The sequence below is a fragment of the Nuphar pumila genome, chromosome 12 (assembly GCF_984573655.1).
Source record: "Nuphar pumila chromosome 12, dmNupPumi1.hap1.1, whole genome shotgun sequence".
Classification (NCBI taxonomy): Eukaryota; Viridiplantae; Streptophyta; class Magnoliopsida; order Nymphaeales; family Nymphaeaceae; genus Nuphar; species Nuphar pumila.
In genome coordinates this window covers 2203048-2226863 of record NC_143260.1, presented here as the reverse complement: position 1 = coordinate 2226863, position 23816 = coordinate 2203048, and the positions used below count along the sequence as shown (strand labels likewise).

Sequence of the window (23816 nt, the reverse complement as noted above, 5' to 3'; positions counted from 1 at the left end):
ATTAGATCCGACGAGTTGACATCCCTAAAGGTGGGTCCCAAGTTCACAGTCTTAAGGGGGCATTCTGAATACCTCCAACTAGCAGCTCGAGGTCGTATCTGGTGTGGGGTCCATTCCAGACCCAAACCTCGCTCCCTGATTTGAGACTCCCAAAACCTTACAAAAGTTCAGCCTCTCTCTCTCTCTCACACACACACACATCAAATTCTGATTTCAGATCGTCTGAGATCACTTTAGATATGAGATCTGAAGTAATCAAACGCATCCTAAGATTCAACCTAGATTGATAGATATGGTTGACTGGACACTGTCCTTCAAGACTTGGTTAACTTGACCAGAACTTGAAAGTGTGATTTAAGATAGGCAAGACCGGGCTGAGTCTATCACATAGATGACAAAGTGAGTCATTTGGGCTCTTGAGTGGACTCTGCGAAGTTAAATCTTGAGTTTGATTTGATTAAAAGATTGGTTTACCCAGCAAAGTGTTGAATGGAGTTGCCTAGTTAAAACTTGAGTCTTTGGTTTGAATGAAAGGTCAGTTCACCCGGCAAAGTCTTGCTTGAATCTATTAAATCTTGAAACCAATTAAATTGGAATGCCCAACCATGTTTTCGTGGGACTTACCGATCTTGCTCTACTTGAGGAAACTGCGGTTGAAGTCTTAGTATCATAGGGACCAGCGCTAATGAGATTAAAACCCCAATACTTGATCAGAAAGTTCAGCAGGTGAAGTTTGTGGCCCTCTTTCCAGCCAGGCTGGTCACCGCATGTTGTCACTGGATTAGAATTAATTGGAGAATTTTTCAATAAATATCTGTGAAAGATGTCAACCCTATTATAACTACAATTACAGCAGCAACGAATTAGAATAGCATAAACATGATGTTTGAGTGTAGACGCACTGTTCTGCCCCAAAGCAAGTAAACAAAATACTCCAGGATACTAGGTCTCCATACAACACTAAAGCCCATCCCAGTAACAAAGCAACTTTCATGATATTTTTCAAGGTACCCAGGGCATGTTCAATTCTAAGACAAACCTACCATATTGGAAAATGTAGCGTCTTTTTTCATATGATAGTAACTTTCTTCTTAACAAAAATAAATTTTAACACCACCTTTTCTTTTCTTTTGTTTTTTGGTAAGACCACGACTGTCTTCAGTTGCTTGACTATGCATACAACCAATGGGCATGCTATGATTTGGCACTTGCCCATTCATGCATGCGCTCTAATAAACCATGCTTAGAACCAGAAAGCAAGTATATATTCTTCCAGACATTTCCTTTTCTGACTTTGAGCTTCCATGAACCAGATTCCCATCCTACTCGTTTTTTTTTTGGATCATGTTCTTACTCCTGCTTGAGTGATAGTTAGAGTCAGAAAATGCATCTAGAATATATAACCTGCAAAACCCTTTTCAGACAACTTGATGATATTTGCACTAAATTCCTTTAGAGTGAGAAATAAAGAAGATAATGGGAAATAAAGAAGATAATAGTCACAGGCTTGGCATCATGGACATCCATCCACCACCTTGATAGGGCACATTGTAGAATATTATATACATTCATCACTTTCATTTGTATTGATAGGACATTGATAACCTTTCTCATTTGTTCAAGGTACATCTGATATTTTCCATTAGAAGCCCTAATCAGCACAGAGTTTTACACTCCCTTCAACTTTCACACTCCCCGCTCCTCTTCTGCTCACAATTTTAATTGTTCCAAAACTTCTAAAAGTAGTAACACAAACATCTGACTGCATAATTGTTCTATTTATTTATGAGAATCAAAATGCACAATCTTTTCTAATAAATCATACTGATGGTAGGATGGTTTATTCATTATACAAACAAATTGCGAAGATGAATCAAAATGGTAGAGAATTTAATCAGCCAGATCTGTACATGAATATCATAGCTTGTGGAATCATTATCTCCTCTGAATCAAACTTGAAAGAACTTGTTGTGCTCTGTTGTTAGCCTTCACTACAGCCTTCTCTCTTAGGTGATTTCTCCTTCTTCTGATATGTTTTTTGTGTTTCCTGTATCCACATTCAATGTGCAATTCACCTGAAACAGTTGTTTCAACTCTTGAACATACATGACATGACATTATATTTTGAAAGTAAAATAATAATGTGCCATATGATGATACTAGATACCAAACTTGAAACTATTAAAATTATTACCAGTTTCAAGAACATCATTTGAATGGCAATATCTGTAAACCTCACTTTGTACTCCTCTACTAACCTCACGTACAGAAGATGAGATCAACTTATCACCCTGAACATAATGTGAAACCATGGAGAAGAACCAAAAGATAAGCTGATTGCAAAGGGAAAATGACAAATGCACCTCACTAGGTTTGGCTGAACTCTTTCCCAGGAACACGACCAATATGTGTTGGTGAACAGCTGAATTATTTACTGAATGTGCAGAGCTTGTCAAAGTAGTACATTGAACAGCTGGAACCTGAGAAGGAAGATTGAAAGCATCTATTAGATACCCTCTTGTTTACAAGTATGGCTTGAACCAAAGAGATTCATGAATCATGATTGTAACATTGTGATTGTATGGGATGGAGACAATAGGGATTGGCCTGGATCTTCGGGATGCAGGTTTCACTGCATGTTTAGCCAAGTTTGATGTTACATGTCTTTTTACATCCACAAATCCCTCCAAGCTAGTAAATGGAAAAACTCCATGCCTGGTACAAAAGGTAGAGGTAATGCAAAATAAATGGTATCATACAGCAGAGGTTTCTGCAAGACTATTGAAGAAGAAAAGGAGAGATATCAACAACAAAAGACCACTCTAATATTATGGAGCATGCTTCCAAAGTACAATAACATAAAAGGGTGAGCATAAAACTTTACTTTTGGACAAATATCATAGTGAATATGGCAATACCAAATGAAAGGTTGAACAGTAAAAAAGGAAGGAAAACACTATTGAGAATGTAGCAAACATCACAGATCTTTTGTTAAAAATTATTTAAAAAAGCCACAAAGAATTTTCTCTTGCACAATTTTGCCACAAAACCAATATTGTTCCATGGTACTTGGAAGGGTTCCACCTTCTGTTGAACTAATATATAAAACCATACTTTAATGTATTACTCACTAGAGCATAGAGACCTCCGCCTGCTAGAGTTGACAAGTACTAAGGTGTCAAAGGCTAAAGGCTAACAGCAATTGTTGCCAACATGCTACATCTCAATATTTTCATAAAGCTACCATATTTTTATTTTTTGCATTTAAAAAGTTGTACAGAATCTTTTAGGATATTTTGAGTGTTTGTACCAACGGGGGCTCCGCTTGTCTCATAGGAGCAGCTAGTGCACGTCACCTTGTGTTGGGACGTTGCAAGTTCAAATCCTAATGGTATCGTATAACTGGTAGGGGTCTGCCTAACCCCAGCTTGCCTTTCAAAAAAAATAATAATTTTTTCAGTGTTTGTAAGCCAAGAATGTTATTGTCCATTTGTAGTTGACCAACCTACTAATAGGACTGATTATGCATTACCTGCTAAGGGTATTTTTGTAATATGTGTTACTTGTGAAAGGTTAGATTGGCTGATAAAAGACCAAGATCTCTGACACAAAGACCCCTTTTCTACCTATCATTCTTAGCTCCCTACCCTTCTCTTCTGATCACCCTTCCAATTACAAGAGGCATCACTAAGACCCTAGACCAACTGGCTGATCGGTAAGGAGTTTTAAGAACCATATGATCATAGGTTGTATATTATGGTGAAACACTTTAACAAAAAAGTTATGATATGGATGCCCAAAATATTGTATAACATATTATTGACAATCTGAAATTATAGAGTATAAAATAAAATCACAACAATCGTATGATATATAGTAATAGGTTATTGCATAGATGCTTTAACATTGCAGCAACAAACATGCAACAATGCAACTCAAAAAATCAGATGTTAACCATTCTATAGATGCTCCCAAAAGTTCAGTTTATTAACCATTCTATAGATGCATCCAGAAGTTAAGCATGTGATCGTCTTTCTGATGACCTCACCGTGAAGACAGCCAAGGAAGATGCAACCAATAGAATTCCAATTTTAATAAATTATAGCCAATATCTCTATATTGGAAATGATGAGAAATGAACAAAGTATGGTATTTAGCCAATATCTACAAATTGGAATGATGACAAGAAACGAACAATGGTACCCTTCACAGAACCAGCAACACTGATCTTGAAAGGAGTGCCTGCCAGTCCATGTTGGGCGTCCAATGCCAAACATCAAACCAGAACCTTTGCACCCGGGGCACTTAATAAATCCATTCCTTCTTTCACTGAATACCAATTCAAGAATCTGACAAGCATTGCGGAACACCTTCCACTACAAAACAGTTCAACAGCACCAACATTAGTGGGACTAGGATTACACAACCAAGGGGAACTGTAAAAAAGAAAACATCAAGTACTGGCAAACTTGGTCTTATACAAGTCACTAGTATAAATATATGTTATATATCAGCAATCTATTAAAAATGTGGTCCTAGTCATACAGTGAAAAGAGTTTCCTTGTCAATAAGCTCACTCCAATTACAAACCAAACCAAAGAATTATGGCTCAAATTTATAAGAAACACCATCCTAGCAATATAGACGCCTTCTGCAAGAAGAGCTCATTCTCCAATGAAACATAGAGAACAGTCCATTCATATTTGATACACACCACCTGAAGGTGTTGGGCTTGAAACCCTCCTCTCCACCGCACAGCCCATCATAGAAAAAGGGGGATTTCTAAACTTGCTGGTGCATTGAGATAAAACATTGGCACCATAGAAAACACCTAGCTTAATTTAGCCACCACCCCAACAACGGAAGGCTGATGTATGCACAAAAGTACGAACCTATGGGCTCCATCATCCGCTTCATGGAAGCTTCACATGCCGAGCGACTAATCTATTGAAGGCACCAAATTATATGGAACTATTGAGCTGAAAATCATAGGTTTTAGATTTTTTTTGTAAATTAAATCTTATGGATGTGATCTACAATGTTTGTTTTTTTAAGAGCTTCTAAAATTAACGGTCCACAATGCAATGAAATTTTATCATTCAAAAAATCATATTTTTGGATCAAAATAACACAATCCAAGGTTCGATCCTAAGCAAACAAACCTTCTTGAACACATCCACATGGTCAGATTGAGTTGATAAAGCTTGAACCCAATGTTGTATATATATATATATATAGTGTGTGTGTGTGTGTGTGTAGGAATGCACACCGAACTGAGCTGGCTCAAGCTCGGCTCGGGTTCGTCCGCTTTGTAAATGAGTCCAGCTTGAACCGATGTATGAAGCTTGGACGAGCTATCGAGCTGAGCTTGAACGACCTGTCGAGCCTGATAAGGCTCAATATGGCTCGGTTCGTTGCAAACCCAATATATATAATATCTTTGCAAATAAATTCAAAAGTGCATTGTTACTGCAATGGGTAGGGCGTTAGTCTTTTTTTCAGAACATGTTGGGTTCGAATCCTGTCTTTTGCGCCTTTTTCAGAACATGTTGGAACACCCCAGGCTCAGCTCAAACTCGGCTCGTGTGCATCCCTGTGTGTGCACACGCGTGTATTCAATATATATATGTGTGTTTTGTATTTGAGAATATATACATTTCTATGTATATATATATTATGTTTTTATGCATTGTAATAGGTAATGTCCTCTATGAGCATTTTGGCCATTTTGTAATAGGTTCTGTCCATTAGGGACAAATTTACTTTTTTTAATCTTTTCCCACTTATAGCCATTGAGAGCTCCCAACGGCTGGAAGGGGATCCTTCTTGGATCTATAAATGGGACCGCTTGTCCCACTCTAATGTATGCTTCACTTAAGCATTTTATGAATATATTAAAATTTTTTTATGTGTGCTCTCTCTCCCTCTTTGTGAGTGGTTTGTGTATGCCCTTGGGGCCTATTGTATTTTTGCCCATTAGTGGCATCTCTTTTGTGCACACTTTGATTTCATTACATGGTATCAAAGCCCCTTTTCTCACTCTTGGGCTTTAATGATTGTGCTTCTCAAGCATTCAAAGTGCTAGTGGAGATCGTGTTTATCCTCGTCCTTCCATATTTCTTACTATCTTTCCTCTATTTTCATCGTCATGGCCAAGAAAAACACCAAGATTGATCTCTCCTACAAATTGAATGGTTCCAATTATTTGAAGTGGACCACCATCATGGAAAATCAGCTCACGGGTAGAAAGTTTTGGGGTTATGTTTGTGCGTTCCCGAGTTGCAACTTAACAGGTTGTTTGATGGCTTGTTCAAGATTGGACCAAATGAACAAAAAAAAGGGACAAAACACTGGTTTTGTTTGTTCCGTAACAACTGTACCAAGTTCAACATTTGTTTGGACTGTACTCAAATGTTGTGTTCCAAATGTCTATTATTTGGTGACGATGTGTGGCAGACAACTTGGACAAACATGGATAATGGGTCATATTACTTAGTTTTGGATTGTATGACCCGATCCGCCTACCATTTTACATGTTTTAACAAGTTTATTATGGATTTTTGGCTCGGATATGGATCAATTATGAAAGTATGCCTAAAATCATGGATTTTTGCTGCGAATATGGATCTTAAATTGGATCAAAATACCAAAACATAAAAAAACATATGCAAAACAAAAACATATGTCGAATTACTTGTTAATAGCGTTTAAAATGCAAAAACCCTAAGAATACTAAAAAAAATGGATTGAATAAACCCTAACCCTGAAATCGGATCAGGGTTAATTCTATCCATGAGAAAGAGAGAGATACATAGGAAGGGAGAGCACCTACAACAACAGAGAGAGCGTGAGAGATACATACGTCGAATTACTTCGTAACAGCATCTGAGGGACGTCGCTCGCCGGAGGGATGTTCACAAAAGCGCACAGAGAGTGCGGGGAGGAAAGGGGTCAGGGCTGAGTAGAGTTCCGACATCTGGGAAGAGAGGCAACGAGAGAGACCGTTGAGGGACAAGCAGGAAGAGAGGGAGAGAGTGTTGGGGGGGGGGGGGGGGGGAACCAAAATAACACCTAAAAACGGATGCGGTAGACGCCGTTCTGTGCATCTGCCACGTCCATCGTTTGTGGATTGCATTGTCTCCCGCAGTCGCGTCGTCCCATTTTGAGAGGGGACGGTACATCAAACATACCCTAAGCTCATGAAAAAAAAGGAAGATCAAGAAAAGACCCTCAATGAAGAAGGAAAGGAACGAGCCATCCGAGAATATCAAGTATATACAATTCCTAGTTTATCCAAAGTGGGTGAATTCGAGCATCCTTGGAAGTGTTTTTCATCACTACAAGCGTCAATTGGAAGCATCATGAGAAAGAGACTTATGTTGAGTTATATTCCGGAGCTTCAGTATATACAATTTAGCACATATAACATCCACCCAATGAATGCATGAAATCGGAGAACAAAGAATATATGCAAAGGAAAAATGGGGAATAAAGATTTGCACCACAAAAGAGAAAGAATCACCAACAACACGAGTCGACAATGGGATAGGTAAATCGCGTTTCGAAGAAAAAGTTGGGAAAAACCATTAAATATTTTGCGTTGAAAAATAAATCAATGAATCAGAACAACCGAACCAGATAAGAATTAGCGTAAGTAATACGAAGACGAAGGTCAAGAAAAGTGTACCATTTTCTCTAGAGGATCCCAATAACTGCCTGAAATTGCAGAGAGAGAGAGAGAGAGAGAGAGAGAGAGAGAGAGAAGCGAATTTGGGGTCTTCCGACTATGAACCCCAAGCGGGCGCATCAAAGTGCGTTTGGATCACGCTCCAGAACGACCGAGTTCTTGAACTACAGCATCTCCACCGTGTTCCTGATTCCAAACGCACTTGAAGATGCCTACAAGGGTTCCGCTCATCTGGTAGGGGAGACTTGTGAATGTTGGCGGGACGTCACAAGTTCGAAACCCACGGGACAGGAGAGACCGTTTTACTAACCTAAGGCCAGCCAATGTAAAATCGGTGATGTTTTTTTTTTTCCTTGGATTATCCAAAAAAACGAAGAAAACTCACTCATGAACAAAGGCCTTTGCTTCTCAACTTGAGTTCGTGAAATAGGGCATTCCGCCGATGGGCACTTAAAGTTCTTGAACTTAGTTGTAGAAGTGTTTGAGATGTTCATGAACTGGTCCTGGTAATCACTCGACGTCAAGCACATTTGACCTTGTACTTGTAGTGTTCTCCCAAATAACCCTCTTACAGTTTCATATTTTATATTGTAGTGTTCTTTGAAGTCTTCAATGGTTTACTTTTTCATTAAGTCAACGAAACAACTTCTAGTTAAACGTTAGTTTTTTTTTTTGAGAAGATGTAAGTAGGGCTGAACTAACCTAGCTGAACTCAAGCTTGGCTCATTCTTGTGGCGAGCCAACTCGAGTTTGAGCTCATAATGAGTCTTAGTTCGAGCTGACTTGTTTATAAAAAAATATATCATTTTAGAGCTGAGAGAAGTAAGATTACAAAAAAAATACATGTAAAATATGACTAAAATATATTTCTTATTGCCTAACAAGCCGATCCGATCCGATCCGATCCGAGCCGAGCCCAGTACCCATTGTTCATATTCAGACTGCCAAGTCTATTTTACGAGTTTGAGCAAAGCTCTTGACAACCCCAATAATGCAAGTATAAAAAATCTAACACTCTTGCTGCCGCCTTTCAAAATAAGGACGACTTCTCCCAAGAATTTCCTCATAGTTTTTCATCAAAACCCCAGAAACAATAGTGCCTCTGACGTTGCATAACTGGCAGCAAGCTGTGCATGAGCTTGATTTTTGAGTATTTCTAAGAGTATCACAAGGAAACCAACAATCTAGAGAGAGAGAGAGAGAGAGAGAGCATAAGCGAAGGGGAAGACTAGCGATTGAAGTAGACGAATCTGCTCTCTCTCTCTCATCTTGGGGTTCCCTCTCCCTTCGAGTTCGATGGCGTCGGAGATGGACGCCGCTCTCTCCGCCGTTTCAGCTCCACCGGACGCTACCACCATGTAATGTCCTTTCCTCCTCTCTCTGGTTTCGCCTTCTTCATTGATTGGTTCCATAGTTGCCATCCATTGACTGGCAGAGAACTGATCGGTTTCTCCATTAGTTGTTCATTTCTCCTTTTTAGAAATCGAAGGTTTGGCTTCGGTTGGTCGTAGCTTAGAAGGATACGTTCGCTCCCGATCGTTTCCTTTGGCGCTCTTTCTTGGTTAGTTTTATATTCTCCTTGAGAAATGATTCGGCCGTTGCCCTTAGTGGGTGATTGTACAGATTCCTTGGGGACTCATATGAATCCTTAGCTCGTTTGTATCGTTGATTGGTTCCGATTGAGGGAAATCTCGCGATATTATTGCGAGAAAATGTCAAAAAAAATCTCGCCATATTATCGCGAGAAAATATCACACACAAAAAAAATCTCGCGAGATTTTGTAAATCTTGTGAGATTAAGCCGTTTAAATTTTCGTAAATATCGGGATATTTGTCACTATGGCAGGAACGAGATCTCCGGCGACTACCCATTGCATACCCGTGAAACACTTATTCAGTTGCAGACCCGTGTTTCACGGGTGTGATTTCACAAGGCAACCCGTGAGAATTGAAATCTCACGGGAGCCTGTGATTTGAATGATTCGAAATCCTCAATGTGGGGTTTTAGAATCGCTTTCTCAGATTCCCCTGAGAAAGCGATTCTTTCGGATGCAACCGAACTTGCCCTAAGAGAGATCGCACATTGCCAGAACAAAAGGAGAATAAGACCTAAACATACGGCTTCCCCTTTTTCAGGTTCTGACCTGTTTCCGGGCATCTGGAAGACGGAAGCTCCAGGCGTGATCGACCAGGAAGACGTGGGACTCCTTCTTCATCGACTCTAGGAGAGAGAGAGAGAGAGAGAGAGAGAGAGAGAGAGAGAGAGAGAGAGAGAGAGAGAGAGAGAGAGACGGTTATGGCGGAGGAAGAGGAGGAGCCGAGGGACGCGAAGATCGTGAAGACACTGCTGAAGTCGATGGGCATCGAACGTTACGAGCCCAGGGTCGTCCACCAGTTGCTGGAGCTATGGTACAGGTACGTGGCTGACGTCCTCACCGACGCGCAGAGCTATTCGGAGCACGCCGGCAAGCTTTCCGTCGACTGCGACGACGTCAAGCTCGCCATCCAATCCAAGGTCAACTTCAGCTTCTCGCAGCCGCCCCCGCGAGAGGTAATGCTTCTCTTCCTCCGCAGACGCGGTAGTCTTCTTTTGTAGGGTCTTTCATTCTCAAGACATCGATATAAGGTTTGCGTTTACAACTAGGGGAAGCACTTCTCTTTTCTTATATTTTCTTCTCTTCTCTTGTTTTCCTTTTCTTACGATTGCTTTTGTCGAATCTTTTGTTGAAAAGTTAGGTTAAAACGTTTTCTTTTAACAACGACATTGAATTTTTGAGAGAGAGAGAGAGGGATATAGTTGCGACCAATGTTGGATTTGATTCTAAAGTTTGTCATGTATTTCATGCTACCGTTAATTAGAACACATAAGAGAGGGTGATCAAATCAAACTGATATTTACTTACATCAAAGAAGAATTAGAGCTTCAACTCTTAGATTTCTAGGTACCACCACTATCATCCTCTTCTTTGTTTCCGTTATCATGCACAACAAGGCACTCAAGATTTCAAAGGTAAAAAAATAAATCAACTCCGGCTCTCCTAGTGACTTGCTTAAAACACTTGGTTTTCAATTAACTTTCTCTTTGTTTGGTATTTGGCCAAAAATGTTACTGTTATGTGATATATAATCATTCACCTCATGCTGTTAGAATATGGAGGGTTTGTGGTAATGAGTTCATAATCACTGTCAATCACAAGAACGAGGCATGGCATGGAGTCATGGATATTCTTGTTGCAAGACATGGAATTTTCAAAATTAGGGTATAACAGTTCCAGAGGTTACATGAGTGATAAATTGAAGTGTGATATCCATCTTGAGTTAAGACTGATTTGATTGCAGTATCCAACATGGGTTTTTCTGTGTGCATCAGTGGTCATGGTGTACCTGATATTTATGTTGGTGCCATGTTGTGTTCGACACGTGGCACATGCAGGCTAAGTGAGACGCATGTCTGACATAGACAGTATCTTATGTTCATATCCATATTCAATTGTGTTGACATGTTATACGAGGAAAATGGGCATGTCACTGGCTGTTGTAAGAGGGGGGAGGGATTCTTTCTTACACATGCATAATATGTAATTCTTGTTCTGGTGAGCAAGGTTGTTAAATGCGATGAGGCGAAGCGAGGCGTTGAGCCTGCGCTTCGCCTCTGAGGCGTACGCCTCTCACAACTGGTATGGAAGTGAAGCGGTGGGAGGGGAGGCAGGGAGCGGCGGAGGAGCAGTTGGCCGGCACGTGGCGGTGGATCCACCAGCACTTGGGGTTAGCACAGCCGACGAATCGGGCGGAGGAGGAAGACTTGGGGATGAAGGAGGGGGTTCTGGAGGTTGATGAGGGGCAATTTGCGCATCACAGCATGCCTCAGTACCTTGAGCGTGCGCCTCGCCTCTGAGGCGTACGCTTCAGGTACTGAGGCGTACGCCTCTCACAACACTGCTGGTGAGTGGTCTAGAGTTGCCTTCTTGTCAGGATGACCCTTCCAACCATCGAGCAGAATACAAACTTGTAAAGACAATATGAGTCACTTTGGTTTCATATTTGGATATGTGGGTGGATTCACTCTTCTCGGCTTTGAAGCCAATACAGAATGGTGGCAATCTGTCATTGACATCAACCTTGCTAAACTTTTCAGTTTAGCATTCTGGAAAGAGGATGTTTATGCAGCCAGCACGTTATTTTAGAAGGTTTCTTTAATTTTTGGGTTATGATGGTGACAGTTTGTTTTCTTCTTTATTGGGCTACTGATACAAATGTGCCTTCAACCAATGTTCTATTAGCTGGTTAATAAAGCATATATCAATGGTTTTGCAAAATAAGATATATGAAACCACAAACAGACAATGATACATTCTCAAATTTCTACCTGGAACCTCTAATATTTTTAGTTAGCAAGTTTGTAGATTTTAGGATAGCAATTATGTGCATCATGCCAGCATGTTATTGCTGACATAACTATAAAGCCAGAGTGCAACAAAGAGAGAGGGTTTACATGTGTCAACAGACTTTGTTGTGGATGATTTTTTAACCACAAAAGTCTCATAGATATCTGCAGGTTAGCAAAACTTCTGTTGTACAGCTCTTCTAACTGCAACTTCGCTCTCAGATAATCATTTTCCTGGATTGTGCGGAACCTAGATATCAGGTTTTCAAAAGTGGGAAGCATACTTGAATCACTTGCTTCTCTCCAAACCTATTTAAAAATAAATTGCACGTGTGTGTGTCTAACAGAAACAATGTATTTGAGAGGTGAAATCAACACTATAAAAGACTGGCATCTTGAAAGTAGATCTTGAAACAATCTAAAGAATATAGTTTATAATGTTTTCTAGTGGGACTTCTTGACTTAAAAACGTGACCGGGGAGCTCTAGACTAGACTCTAGTTGGGAATTGAGAGAGTGGGTTATGGTGGAGGAAGAGGAGGAGCTGAGGGACGCGAAGATCGTGAAGACACTGCTGAAGTCAATGGTCATCGAAAGGTACGAGTTCAGGGTCGTCCACCAGTTGCTGGAGTTGTGGTATAGGTACATGGCTGACGTTCTCATCGACGTGCAGACCTACTCGGAGCACGCTGGCAAGAGTTCCGTCTACCGCGACGACGTCAAGCTCGTCATCCAATCCGAGGTCAACTTCAGCTTCTCGCAGCCGTCCCCACGAAAGGTAATGATTCTCTTCCTCCGCGGATGAGGTAGTCATTTTTTGTGGGGTTTTTCATTCCCAAGAGATCGATCTACGGTTTGCGTTTACAACTAGGGGAAGAACTCTCTTCTCTTCTTTTCCTTACGATTGCTTTTTGTCTAATCTTCTATTGAAAAGTTTGGTTAAAACATTTTCTTTTAACACCGGCATTGAATTTTTTAGAGAGGCATAGGGATATAGTTGCGATCAATGTTGGATTTGATTCTAAAGGGTGTCATGTATTTCATGCTACCGTTAATTAGAACACTTAAGAGAGGGTGGTCAAATCAAACTGATATTTACTTACATCAAAGAATAAAGAAGAATTAGAGCTTCAACTCTTTGATTTCTAGGTGCCACCACTATCATCCTCTTCTTTGTTTTTGTTATCATGCACAACAGGGCACTCAAGATTCCAAAGGCTTGCCTTTTTTAGCTCATCAATCGTTAACCTTGGAGCTGTCGGTTGCATGGATGGTTTGCAAACTCTTTTCTCCATATACCTTCAAACCTGAAATGTATCATTAAGCTTGCATAGTTGCCTCAACCCTATTATTGGGAACTGTGTTGTTAAAAACGTGCCTCAAGGCGCAAAAAGCGCGCCTTGCCTCGAGGCAAGGGCCTTTTTGCCTTGAGGCGCGCTTAAAAAGCGTAAAACCCTTAAGGTGTACGCCTCATGCGCCTTGAGGCGAGGCGTGCCTCACCATGAGGCGCACATTAAAAAATCGGATGGGCCCGGACCCGAGTCCAACCCGGACCCGTATGCTCGAAGGTTCGAGAGAACCTATGTCTTTAAAAAAGACACAGTCGCCTCGGGCGAGGGGCAAAAGCCCTCACCCCTTCTCTCTCCACTTCGTCCCCTCTCGTCCCCCGCGACTGCTGTCGCCGACCACCACCCACCGCTGGTCATCGCCTCTTCCACCTTCTTCTTTCCTCTGCTGAGAAGGCATCGGCGACCCGCCGAGCACCACCGTCTTCTTTTCTCTGTTGCGAGGGCGCTAGCGACTCACCGCCACCGCCGTCCGTTTCAACGACCTCGGCCGACATCCCCGACGCCGCCTTTCCTCTGCGTTTTCCGGTGACGTCGAAGTCGTCGTCGCCAGGTAAACCCTCTTTTTACTTCTCCATGAGGGGTCGACCGACAGGGGGGCAGAGCCCCCTATCGTCGCCTCTCGTCGGCAGGGGGTTACCCCCTCCTCTGCTTTTCTCTCTTGGTCGACCGACAAGGGGGCGAATCCCCCTATTGTCGCCTCTCGTCGGCATGGGGTTACCTGCTGCCTTTCTTTTGGGGTTGACCGATAGGGGGGCGGTGCCCCCTGTCGTCGCCTCTCGTGGGCAGGGGGTTCCCCCCTCTGCTTTTCTCTCTTGGTCGATCGACAAGGGGGCGGAGTCCCCTGTCGTTGCCACTCGTCGGCAGGGGGTTACCCCTGCCTTTTTTTTTTGAGGTCGACCGACAGGGGGCGGTGCCCACCTGTCGTCGCTTCTAGTGGGCAGAGGGTCTTCCCCCCCCCCCCCCTCTGCTTTTCTCTCTTGGTCGACCGACAAGGGGGCGAAGCCCATTGTCTCTTTCTTTTTCAGTAGGGGCTCCCTGTAGCTCACCTTGTCGTCAGCCAGGGGGCTCTGCACCCCCTGTCCTTCTTGCTTTGCCAGCAGGGGGCTCCAACCCCCCCTGCCATTTGCCTTGTCGACAGGAGGGTTCTGCTCCCCCCTGTCCTCCTTGCTTTGCCGGCAGGGAGCTCCACCCCCCTGCCATTTGCCTTGTCGACAGGGGGGCTCTGCTCCCCCCTGTCCTCCTTGCTTTGTCGGCTGGGGGCTCCACCCCCCCTGCCATTTGCCTTGTCGACAAGTAGTGAGGAAGGAAGCTGATAACTGCGATTGTTTGCAGGGTTTGCTCTCTTATATTTCTCTCTCTCTCTGTTACTGTCTTTTTAGATTCTTTTTCTTCTAATACATATTTGGTTGTTTATGTTAAGTGTTATTTCATTGATACGATTCTTTATAGATTTTCTGTTTTTCTGTTTTTGCATGTGTTGATTTTCACGCTAGTGGAATATTATGTATTGGAGAACGTCTTAGTTTATTATGTTTGATGATGTGTTCCAGTATTTAATCAAACTGTTGATGATGGTTGCCTCATTTATCGTTTTATTTAGTTGTTTTATCATTTTGTAAACATAGTGATGTTTCTAATTCATGTATAATTTTTAACTTTTAGTTGATCTGGCTCTCCTCGAGGATTAGCCTGTATCAGGCCAATGCTATAGGCCTTGGATATGTCTGTCCATGAACTTGCTTTTGATTAGCTTAGGCTGGTATAGGTGTCATGCCACTGGATGTTGGGTTGTACAATATACTTCTATATGCATTGTTAGTAATTTATCATTGATTTACATATCAAATCTGCCTAAATGTTGGCATTGTTCTTCTTGGATTAATTAACTACTTGTATCTTTACTTTTAGTTGCTAATCTGTGTTTGCATCACTACTAATAGTTCTCTGCATCGGGTGTCTTATTGTTTTGCTTGCATTTGCCATCATTTTCTTGTTAAGTTTATTTTCAATCTCAGAAATTTTATTTCCTGTATTTAGATTAGAATTTAGTTGTTAATTTATTAATTATCGTTTTTAGATATATTAATACTTGTGAGACTAGTTAAAAAAAACTGCAGTACATTAATACTTATGTTGAAGTTTTAGTGTAATACAGTATGCTGATTTTTAGATTTCTTTAAAAATCTGACTAAACATGACAAGTTTTGAATGTGGTATACATTTTTTGCATTTGTTTTCATGCAATGTGGTCAGCAGAATGCATGATGTTAATATATATTTTGTTATATGTATTTTTGCAGTTGAACAATGGGAAAAGATCTAGGATGGGATCATGGAGTTAAAGTTCCAAATCCCACTAAAGATCCCAAACTCGTAGGACATGTAATATGCAATTACTGTCATAAAGTGACTACAGGAGGCATCTATAGGCTAAAACATCACTTAGCTGACACAAAACATGGTGTAAGCATGTGCGAAGCGGTTTCACCTGATGTGAAAAGATTTTTTTCAGAATCATCTAAAGGATCAGAAGCAAAAGAAAGAAGAGTTAGAATAAAACAAGTTGGATATCGGGATAAGTGTTTATTTTGGATCATCAACAGGCGATAATGTAGTGATGGAGAAATTGAAATGTCGGTTTAGTAAGCAACGAAGTAGTGATGGGAGTGTAGTGAAGCTTGGTGAGCAAGAAGTACCAGTGGATGATTGTTTCAAATATTTGGGATCTATCATTCAAAAGTATGGAGAAATTGATGGAGATGTAAATCATAGGATAAAGGTTGGGTGGATGAAATGGAAAAGTGCAACTGGAGTATTGTGCGATCGTAGAATGCCATTGCGGTTGAAGGGAAAGTTTTATAGGATGACTATTAGGCCCGCTTTACTATATGGTACGGAATGTTGGGCTGCCAAGAGACATCATATTACAAAAAATGAGTGTAGCTGAGATGCGTATGCTGAGATGGATGTGTGGAAATACAATAAAAGATAAGATTCAGAACAAGGAGATACGTAAGAAGGTAGGCGTTGCACCCATTGAAAATAAGATGAGAGAGAATCGTTTACGGTGGTTTGGACATATTCGGCGAAGGCCTAATGATGCTCCAGTTAGAAGGATGGAGAAATGGGAAATATATTAGTTAAAAGAGGTCGGGGTAGGCCTAGGAAGACATGGATGGAGGTGATAGGAAAGGATATGAATGCTTTGAACCTCACCGAGGACATGGCATTGGATAGAAATGATTGGAGGAGAAGGATTCATGTGGAAGACCCAAAATGATTTTCTTTTTTGGTTCATATCGCCGACCCTAATTGTTTTGGGATGAAGGCGTAGTTGTTGTTGTAACAGGCGATAATGTGAATAAAGAAACTAGTGGATCATGTAGTGATGCAAAAACAAGTACAGGTGGTCCTATGGATCTTTTTGTGAACAAAGAAGCACTACAAACCACAATAAACACTGCTTTCAAAAGGGATGCAAAAAAAAATGTATGTCGTGCTATTGGTAGATTTTTTATGCAAATGCCTTATCATTTAATCTTTGCAACAGTCCATATTTTGGTGCAATGGTAGAAACTATTACAAATTATGGGCGAAGATTCAAACCGCCTTCTTATCACGAGATCAGAACATGGATTTTGAAGGACGAGGTAGATTGTACTCATAAAATTTTAGAAGAGTTCAAAAAAGAATGGCCAAAGGTTGGTTGTAGCATTATGGCAGATGGTTGGACAGATGGAAAAAGAAGAAAATTAATTTTCTTGTGAATAGCTCATCTGGGACAATAATTTTGAAGTCCGTTGACATCAGCGACATGGAAAAAACTGGTGCAAATTTGTGTAAGTTGTTTGAAGAAGTTGTTAAAGAAGTTGGTGAAAGTAATGTGGTGCAATTCATTACAGATAATGCACCAAATTATGTGGCAGCTGAAAATATGTTAACAGCAGGAAAAACATGTTTTTGGACACCATGTGCAGCGCACTGCTTGGATCTTATGTTAGAAGATATTAGAAAGATATCAATTTTTAAAGATACAGTGGAAAATACAAAAAAATTTACAAGATACATTTATAGTCATGCATGGGTATTAAATTTAATAAGAAAATTCACAGGGAAGAAAGAACTTCTGCATCCAGCCGTCACTCGTTTTACCACAACATATCTTACACTTCATAGTATTGGATGTTATAACAAATAGTTAAAGTCGACGTTCTTATCTTCAAATTTTAGATCATCTAATTATTATAAGAAATCTGATGCTAAAAACATTTCTTATATTGTTCTTAATGATCATAAGTTTTGGGCTGCCATATCATATGCAATTAAAGCTATACTACCTCTCGTGAAAGTGTTGCGACTAGTTGATGCACACGAACCTGCTATGAGATTTTTGTATGAGGCAATAGATAGATCAAAGGAGGAAATTGCTTCAAACCTTAACAATGTCGAAAGAAAATATAAACCTATTTCGGATATCATTGATAAACGATGAGACTTGCAACTTCATAAGCCTTTGCATGCAGTTGCCTATTATTTAAATCAACATTTTCATTTTGCTGACAACTTCAACCCTGATGGAGAAGTTATGCATGACTTTTATGATTGTGTTGAAAAATTAGTTTCTGATGCAAATATTCGGTTGAAAATTACAACAAAAATCGATGCATTTAAAAATGCAAAAGGGTTGTTTGGCAGAGAGGTAGCTGTTACAACAAGAAAATTAAAAAGTCCTGGTAAGCTTGCAATTATGTTGTTATTTGTTAATATTTTTTTATGTTTTTGTTAATTATGACATTCTTAATGTTTTTATCATTTTTTTTACTATTTTATTTGAATGTAGCTGATTGGAGTTCATTTGGGCACGAAAATCCTGAGTTGATGTATTTTGCAATTCGAATTCTAAGTTTGACATGCAGTGCATCGGGCTGTGAGAGGAATTTGAGTACTTTCTTATTGGTTTGTGACTTATTTTATTTTTGGAATACATTTTTATAAGTTTAATTATCTTATAATTGATTATCAATGATTTGAAATTATAGGTGCATACAAAACGAAGGAATAGACTTGAGCAAGAGAAGATGAATGCATTGGTTTTTGTAATGTACAATATGAAATTAAGAGAGAGAAATATGATGAGGGCTACCAAAGACCCTATATGTCCAGATCATATAGACTCAGACGATGAGTGAATTGTGGAGAAGGAAGATCCAGTATTGTCAAGTGACCCAATTGGTTGGAGGATTCATGGCTGGATCCGAAGTTCGACATAAATGCCATTGAGCATGTTCCTATTGAAAAAGTCACTTCACCTCATGTTTCACAAAGTGGTTCTAGGCAAGACATGTCTTCAAAAGATCGAGGTAAAATTATATTTTTTTTACCTAGCTATGAATATAAATGTATTTTTTTAATTACATAACATAAATATTTAATACATGATTTTTTATTGAAGGAAAAAAAAGCAAAAGAAGTAACTGAGGACGTGGATGAAGAAAGTGTAGATGATGAAGAGTCAGAAAATAAAGATGAATGAGAAACTATTTATATGGATTCTTCATATGATGATATTGAAGACTTAGATATTGATGATGACGAGACACAACAAGAGCCTAAGCCCTAATTCATATCATAGAGCTATTGGCCATTTATATGTTTTTTGGGTCTTTTGGTTGTAATTGTGAATGTTAACACTCTCATTTTAAAGATTCTGGACAAATACATTAACATTTGGTTGTTAATGTTAACATGTATTTTATAATTATGACCTGATGTTGTTAGTGATAATATGCATTTTGTTGTTAATGTTAGTTTTTTTATTGAATGAATGCTCATATTTAATTTCTTAGATACTTACATAGATCAAGTTGTTGCATTAATGTTACTTTTACATGTTAATCTCATATTTTTTCCGTATTTATTTGAGATTTTTTATTTCGTGTTGGTTGGTGCTTCATCAATAAAACATTTCTTATTTATTTATAATTTTAGATAATTTTTATAGTTTTTTTTAAGTTTAATTTTTTTTGAGGCTTACGCTTTGCGCCTCGAGGCTTACGCCTCGCCTCAGATTTTGGTGGAGCGCCTCGCTACGCCTCAACGCTTTTAACAACACTGATTGGGAAGGTAAAAAACAAATCAACTCAGGCTCTCGTAGTGACTTGCTTAAAACACTTGGTTTTCAATTAACTTTCTTTGTGTTTGGTATTTGGCCAAAAATCTTACTGTTATGTGATATATAATCATTCACCTAATGCTGTTATAATATGGAGGGTTTGTGGTAATGAGCTTATAATCACTGTCAATCACAAGAACGAGGCGTGGCTTGGAGTCATGGACATGCTTGGCGCAAGACACAGAATTTTCAAAATTAGGGTATAACAGTTCCTCAGGCAACATGAGTGATAAATTGAAGTGTGATATCCATCTTGAGTTAAGACGGATTTGATTGCAGTATCCAATATGGGTTTGTCTGTGTGCATCAGTGGTCATGGTGCCATGTTTTGTTCGATGTGGGGCACATGCAGGCTAAGTGAGACTCATATCTGACATAGACAATGTCTTATGATCATATCCATATTCAATTGTGTTGACATGAGGTACTAGGAAAATGGGCATGTCACTGGCTGTTGTAAGAGGGGGAGGGATTCTTGCTTACACATAGATAAGCTGTAATTCTTGTTCTGGTGAGTGGTCTAGAGTTGCCTTCTTGTCAGGACCCTTCCAACCACCAATCAGAACACAAACTTGTAAAGACGATAGGGATCACTTTGGTTTCATATTTGGACAAACTTCTTGGCTTTGAAGCCAATGCAGAATGGTGTCTATCTGTCATTGAAATCAACCTTGCTAAACTTTTCAGTTTATCATTCTGAAAAGAGGATGTTTATGCAGCATGCACATTATTTTAGAAGGTTTCTTTAATTTTTGGGTTATGATGGTGACAGATTGTTTTCTTCTTTATTGGGCTACTGATACAAATGTGCCTTCAACCAATGTTCTATTAGCTGGTTAATAAAGCATATATCAATGGTTTTGCAAAATAAGATATTATTAAACCACAAATAGACTATGATACATGCTCAAATTTCTACCTGGAACCTGTAATACTTATAGCTAGCAAGTTTGTAGATTTTAGGATAGCAATTGTGTGCATCATGCCAGCATGTTGTTGAACTATAAAGTCAGAGTGCAACAAAGAGGGAGTGTTTACATGTGTCAACAGACTTTGTTGTGGATGGTTTTTTAACCACAAAATTCGTAGATTTCTGCATGTTAGCAAAACTTCTGTTGTACTGGGTGGTCATGACTTCGGCCAGGAGTTTTTTACTCACAGGAAGGCTGGCCCCATTTAGTGACCTGGCTCTCCCTGAGGGTTCCTCTGTTATCAAAAAAAAAAAAACCCTGCAACTTTGCTCTCAGATAATCATTTTCCTGGATTGTGCAGAACCTAGATATCAGGTTTTCAAAAGTACTTGCTTCTCTCCAAACCTATTTAAAAACGAATTGCACGTGTGTGTAACAGAAACAATGTATTTGAGAGGTGAAAGCAACACTATAAAGAACTGGCCTCTTGAAAGTAGGTCTTCAAGCAATCTAAAGAACATGATTTAGAATGTTTTCTTATGTGACACTTGTCTTTTTTGTTGTGGTATTGTTAAAGTTTTCCCGAGGCCATCATCTGTATCATCAGAGCAGAAAATTGTTAAACGTGTAGCAGCATAAAGTGCTCATGATTTGCTAAACTTTGTGTTATGGAAGTTGTTGGTCTTGAAATCTTTTAAATATACTAGTTTTTGGCATTCCTTTTTGTCAACTTGTGTATGTTGATCAGTTTTGTAGACATTCCTCCTTGTGCTTTAAATGAAGCAGAACTGCTAATATTTGAACTGCATATGTTGATGGTTGTTGAGAATTGACCATCTTTCATCAAGACATCCAGTCGACGAGATGATAAAAACACGACGCACTACTCTCCTGATGTTCATAATGCTGTCTTTTTTTTTTATATTTACTTGGAGAAACCACCCTTAGGATCAAAGACCTGGCCACGCTAGCTTTGCCTGCCGTACTTATGGTAGCTGTCTTGGCAACATAAAACTCCGTGGGCTTACCCTTTGCCCCCAGGAGGTTGCCACGCTTCGGCTTGCGCAAGTGGTGATGCCCATGAGATTTGAACCTAGACCACCAGCCTAGTGGCCTAGGTCCTATTCCCACTATGTCAAACCCCTTTGAGGCTCATAATGCTATCTTACTCATCAGAAATCTGTGATTTTTTTAATATATTCAGATGATTAGTTAATTTTCAGTGTTTTCTCTTCCATGCTTTAGTAAATAAAGTATGATATAATTATGTCGCTCTCATCTTAGAACGAATGGTGGGTTCTGTTCTTATGCTAATTACATATTTTTGCTCGATATGGATTCTTGCAATGTCTGTTATTTAAACCCATGAATAAGAGAAACCTGTGGTTGTTAATCTGGTTTAATTTCTCAGGTCCTCCTTGAGTTGGCCATGAACAGGAACAAGATCCCTTTGCCAAAATCCATTCCAGGGCCAGGCATTCCCTTGCCTCCCGAACAAGACACTCTAATCAGTCCAAATTACCAACTTGCACTTCCCAGAAGGCAGCCCAACCAGGTTGTTGAAGAGACAGAAGAAGAAGATGATGCAGAAAAAATCAATGCTACCAATCCGAATATCCCACAAGACCAAAGGATGGAACAACAACAATCTCATCAGAAAGTCTCCTTTCCTCTTGCCGGTAAACCCCTTAAATGAACCTTATCTCTTGTGGTTGTAGGTTTTTTTTTTTCCGTTTTAAATAGATTTGTAACGGACAAGAAGGGACAGAAAATCTCTGGAGACGTGCTCTTTTTGGTTTTTATGGCATAATATATGATTATATCCACTATCCACTAAATTCATTGTACAATCTTCCTCTTTTGATATCTTATGCAAATAAGGAAATTATGGTTTTATGAAGTAGTACCAATTCTCTGTATGCAGACAAGAAAAAAGAAAAGAACATGCATTCTTTGAGGAATGAATTGCTGATACATTTTGGAGTCACAATTGGAGACCCAAGGTTACACAAGAGATCAATTAGCCCACACCTAGCCCGTACCTTTACACTGTTTACGTGCCTATATTTGAAAATCTATACAAAAGAAAAATAACAAGGGTGGTCATATACTTCCCGCCATTCCCCTCCTGCTAAAAGTTAGATCCCTATCAAACATTTCTTCTCTACATTCTGTCAAAGATTTATCGGGTATCGCTGGAGTCAGCTCCACCACATACCCCATCTTTAACTCACCATCCGGCAGTCCGTTCAAGTTCTCCAACTGCTAGCAGTCCTTCTATGTGGAGATCGATCCCCAGTTGGTTGGCTAATGAAGAGAAGATCTGCAAAGTTTCCTTAGCAAACCTCTGTTGCTTGGAGAACGTAAGCACATCCATTGTCATCATGTTATCCAAGGCTCCAAGAGCACCTTGATAAAAACCTTTTTCAATATATATATATATATATAAACCCCATGATCTATGAAGGACAAGGGTCGCCATATTCTGACCGGGCATCTGCCCCAAATCCATAAAATGGGCATCTCAACAAAAGAATAGACCCCCACAAGAAAGATGTAACGATGATCTGTAGCAGTCACATATATCGGCAATATTTCAAAATATCATGATATTATTGCCTTATTTTCAGAAAACAATATTCTAGGTAAAATATTTTGATATTTTGAAAATATCACCAATTTGATCATATCTCAATATCATCAATTATTGTTACTGTTTTTATTTATTTATTTATATCTTATTTATTTATTATTTAAACATGATATTTTTTACTTATTTTTGTTATTTTTATTTTTTTAAGCCCCAAAATTTTCACAAGATTTTTGGAATATTTATCACCAAACCTATAATATCGTGAGAAATGGCCTGGTTAAGATATAGTCGATACCAATATTTGTGACTATGATATGTAGTGAGTGTGACCATAGGGGTGATGGCCTAATAGCAAATGCGCTATCAAGTTAAAATATTGCATTTACTCTTGGTGATGCCATGTGACATAAGTAGCTACTGAAGACTACTGCCATATTGGCTACTATCACCAAGGCTGTTAAATGCGTTGAGGTGAAGCGAGGCGTTGAGCTTGTTATGAAGCGAGGCGTTGAAGGGTAAGCTTCATGATCAACATATTGAGACTCAATAGAAAGCTTTGCTTTTCTGCTCCTGTCATATTTATACTAACAAAATATATTGTTTTGCTTAAAAAACACATTGCAAAGGAATATTGGGTTCAATTACATGACTGCATTGAAAAAAAAAAGATAAGAAAAATTTCTACAGTTTATTTGTAATCATCAACTGGTTTGTTTGAAAA

The 23816-nt window shown here is 39.5% G+C and overlaps 2 protein-coding genes across 2 annotated transcripts; one reads left to right on the top strand and one right to left on the bottom strand.

The window, feature by feature from the left end:
- Window positions 1–1759: 1759 nt before the first annotated feature.
- On the bottom strand, window positions 1760–7779 carry LOC149819622 (uncharacterized). Its single transcript, XM_089983341.1, has 5 exons — window positions 7688–7779; window positions 4204–4376; window positions 2571–2715; window positions 2195–2480; window positions 1760–2075 (listed from the first exon to the last, which is right to left on the bottom strand). The coding sequence occupies exons 1-5, from the start codon at window positions 7688–7690 to the stop codon at window positions 1936–1938; spliced, it is 747 nt and encodes a 248-aa protein (XP_089839467.1). The 5' UTR covers window positions 7691–7779; the 3' UTR covers window positions 1760–1935.
- Window positions 7780–8873: 1094 nt separating this feature from the next.
- On the top strand, window positions 8874–22352 carry LOC149819621 (transcription initiation factor TFIID subunit 9-like). The gene is made up of 3 exons (XM_089982260.1): window positions 8874–9045; window positions 9824–10238; window positions 21914–22352. Exons 2-3 carry the CDS (start codon window positions 9984–9986, stop codon window positions 22196–22198), a joined length of 540 nt encoding a protein of 179 aa, XP_089838386.1. The 5' UTR covers window positions 8874–9045; window positions 9824–9983; the 3' UTR covers window positions 22199–22352.
- Window positions 22353–23816: the final 1464 nt, after the last annotated feature.

Coding starts and splice junctions, on each gene's coding strand:
- LOC149819622 (XM_089983341.1), bottom strand. Junction 2,716..4,203: donor TGTTGCTGGTTCTGTGAAGG/GTACCATTGTTC, acceptor CTTTTGTACCAG/GCATGGAGTTTTTCCATTTA. Junction 2,481..2,570: donor CCATCCCATACAATCACAAT/GTTACAATCATG, acceptor CTTCCTTCTCAG/GTTCCAGCTGTTCAATGTAC.
- LOC149819621 (XM_089982260.1), top strand. CDS start 9,984: ATGGCGGAGGAAGAGGAGGAGCCGAGGGACGCGAAGATCGTGAAGACA. Junction 10,239..21,913: donor CGCAGCCGCCCCCGCGAGAG/GTAATGCTTCTC, acceptor TTAATTTCTCAG/GTCCTCCTTGAGTTGGCCAT.